Genomic DNA, 1,384 nt, shown 5'->3' with positions numbered 1-1,384 from the left:
GGGGGGGAGGACTCGGCGGGGGGTGTGGGCGGGGGGGGGGGGGGGGGGGGGGGAAACGCATCTTTGACACGATCTGTTGGCAGAGCGGGGGGGGGCTGTTGGAGAAGGCAGCACCTGCGGACAGAAAGGCTCCCGCACCAACAGCGGGCGGGCAGCTGCTGCTGCTGAAACCCCTAATGCTAAAACTTTTTGTCCGGTACTCGCATATGAGCGCATGTGCGTGAAGTCTTGCGTTGTGCCTTATCTGTCGGTTTCTCAGCTCGCCGGCTCTTTGAGGCAAAACCGTTGCGGGATGCGTTTTGTAAGTGAATCGGGCCGAGGATTTGGTCAGCATTGTTATACTTTCTCATTTCCTACTCTTGCTCTGTGATTTCCTGTAAACCTTGACAGAGAATTTCAGATCTGTTCTCTCAGACTTGCCCTGAGGGCGTCAGGCTCTTTGCCTTTACTTAATATTTCCCTTTGAGTATTTGTCATGATGTTTTTTCGTCCCTGGCTGGTTTGTGGTGGGAATAACTTTCTTCTCTCCGTTTTTCCCCAGAAGACATGAAGGAAGTGAAGGAGCCAAGGCATCGCAAAGACAACAGGCGCCCAGACCTGGAGATTTACAAGCCTGGCCTCTCCCGACTGAGGAGCAAACTCGTGCCGCCAAAGCACGAGGCCTCAGAGAAGGAGAGGAGCAGAGCTGAGGAGGAGAGTGCCAGCGACAAGGGCCCTTCAGGAGGACGGGCTCCAGTCACGGAGGATTTCGGCAAAGGTGATGGCCCCAAGCAGAACGGTCCTTCTCAGGGAAATGAAGAGACAGAGACTAAAGGTGGTATTCAGAGCCAGGAGAACTTGTCCCAGCACCCCGCTCCAGATGAGTGGTGTCCCAAGACCACCAGGAGAACCAAGAAGCCGGACCAGCAGATCTACCAGCCTGGGAAACGCCTGCATTCAGCTGCTAAAGAACCGGCCCTGCGGTCAGCTACCGAGGAAGTCACCAGTAAGATGGAGCAGCTGAAAGTTGAGGGAGATGAGGCTGAGAAAGGCACTGGAAAAGACAACAACAGGAAAACCAAATCAAGCAAGGAGGATAGAGAGGGGAGCCAGGCAGGGGAAGGAGTGAAAGCCTCAAGGGGAGAAAAAGGAAGACGAATAGAGCGAAGCGACAGGATAAGGAGAACAAGTGACGAGGTGATGCAGGGGAAGCTGGGCTCTACCAAACGGTACTCCCGCTCTGACAAGCGGCGGAGCCGATACCGCACCTGCAGCACAAGCTCAGCCGGAAGCAACAACAGCGTAGATGGAGCACTGCTTGTGGATGGGGTGGAGAGGCAGCAGGAGCGTGCCAGAGAAAGAATACGTCCTAGGAAGCAGCTCTCTGCGTCCTCCACTGACTCCT

General features: G+C 55.4%; 1 protein-coding gene across 1 annotated transcript in view; it reads left to right on the top strand.

The window, feature by feature from the left end:
- The first annotated feature begins 546 nt into the window (after nt 1-546).
- The window catches only part of LOC103925569 (telomerase-binding protein EST1A-like), a 991-nt gene continuing 153 nt past the window's right edge, over nt 547-1,384 (top strand). The window contains exon 1 of the mRNA XM_009334299.1: nt 547-1,327. Coding sequence (XP_009332574.1) covers nt 547-1,327 — 781 coding nt within the window. The remainder of the gene's footprint in view (nt 1,328-1,384) is intronic.

Source organism: Pygoscelis adeliae, unplaced genomic scaffold (genome assembly GCF_000699105.1).
Source record: "Pygoscelis adeliae isolate BGI_AS28 unplaced genomic scaffold, ASM69910v1 Scaffold531, whole genome shotgun sequence".
NCBI classification, from domain to species: Eukaryota; Metazoa; Chordata; class Aves; order Sphenisciformes; family Spheniscidae; genus Pygoscelis; species Pygoscelis adeliae.
The sequence above is the reverse complement of the archived record's forward strand: the minus strand, read 5'-3'. Positions and strand labels throughout refer to the sequence as shown.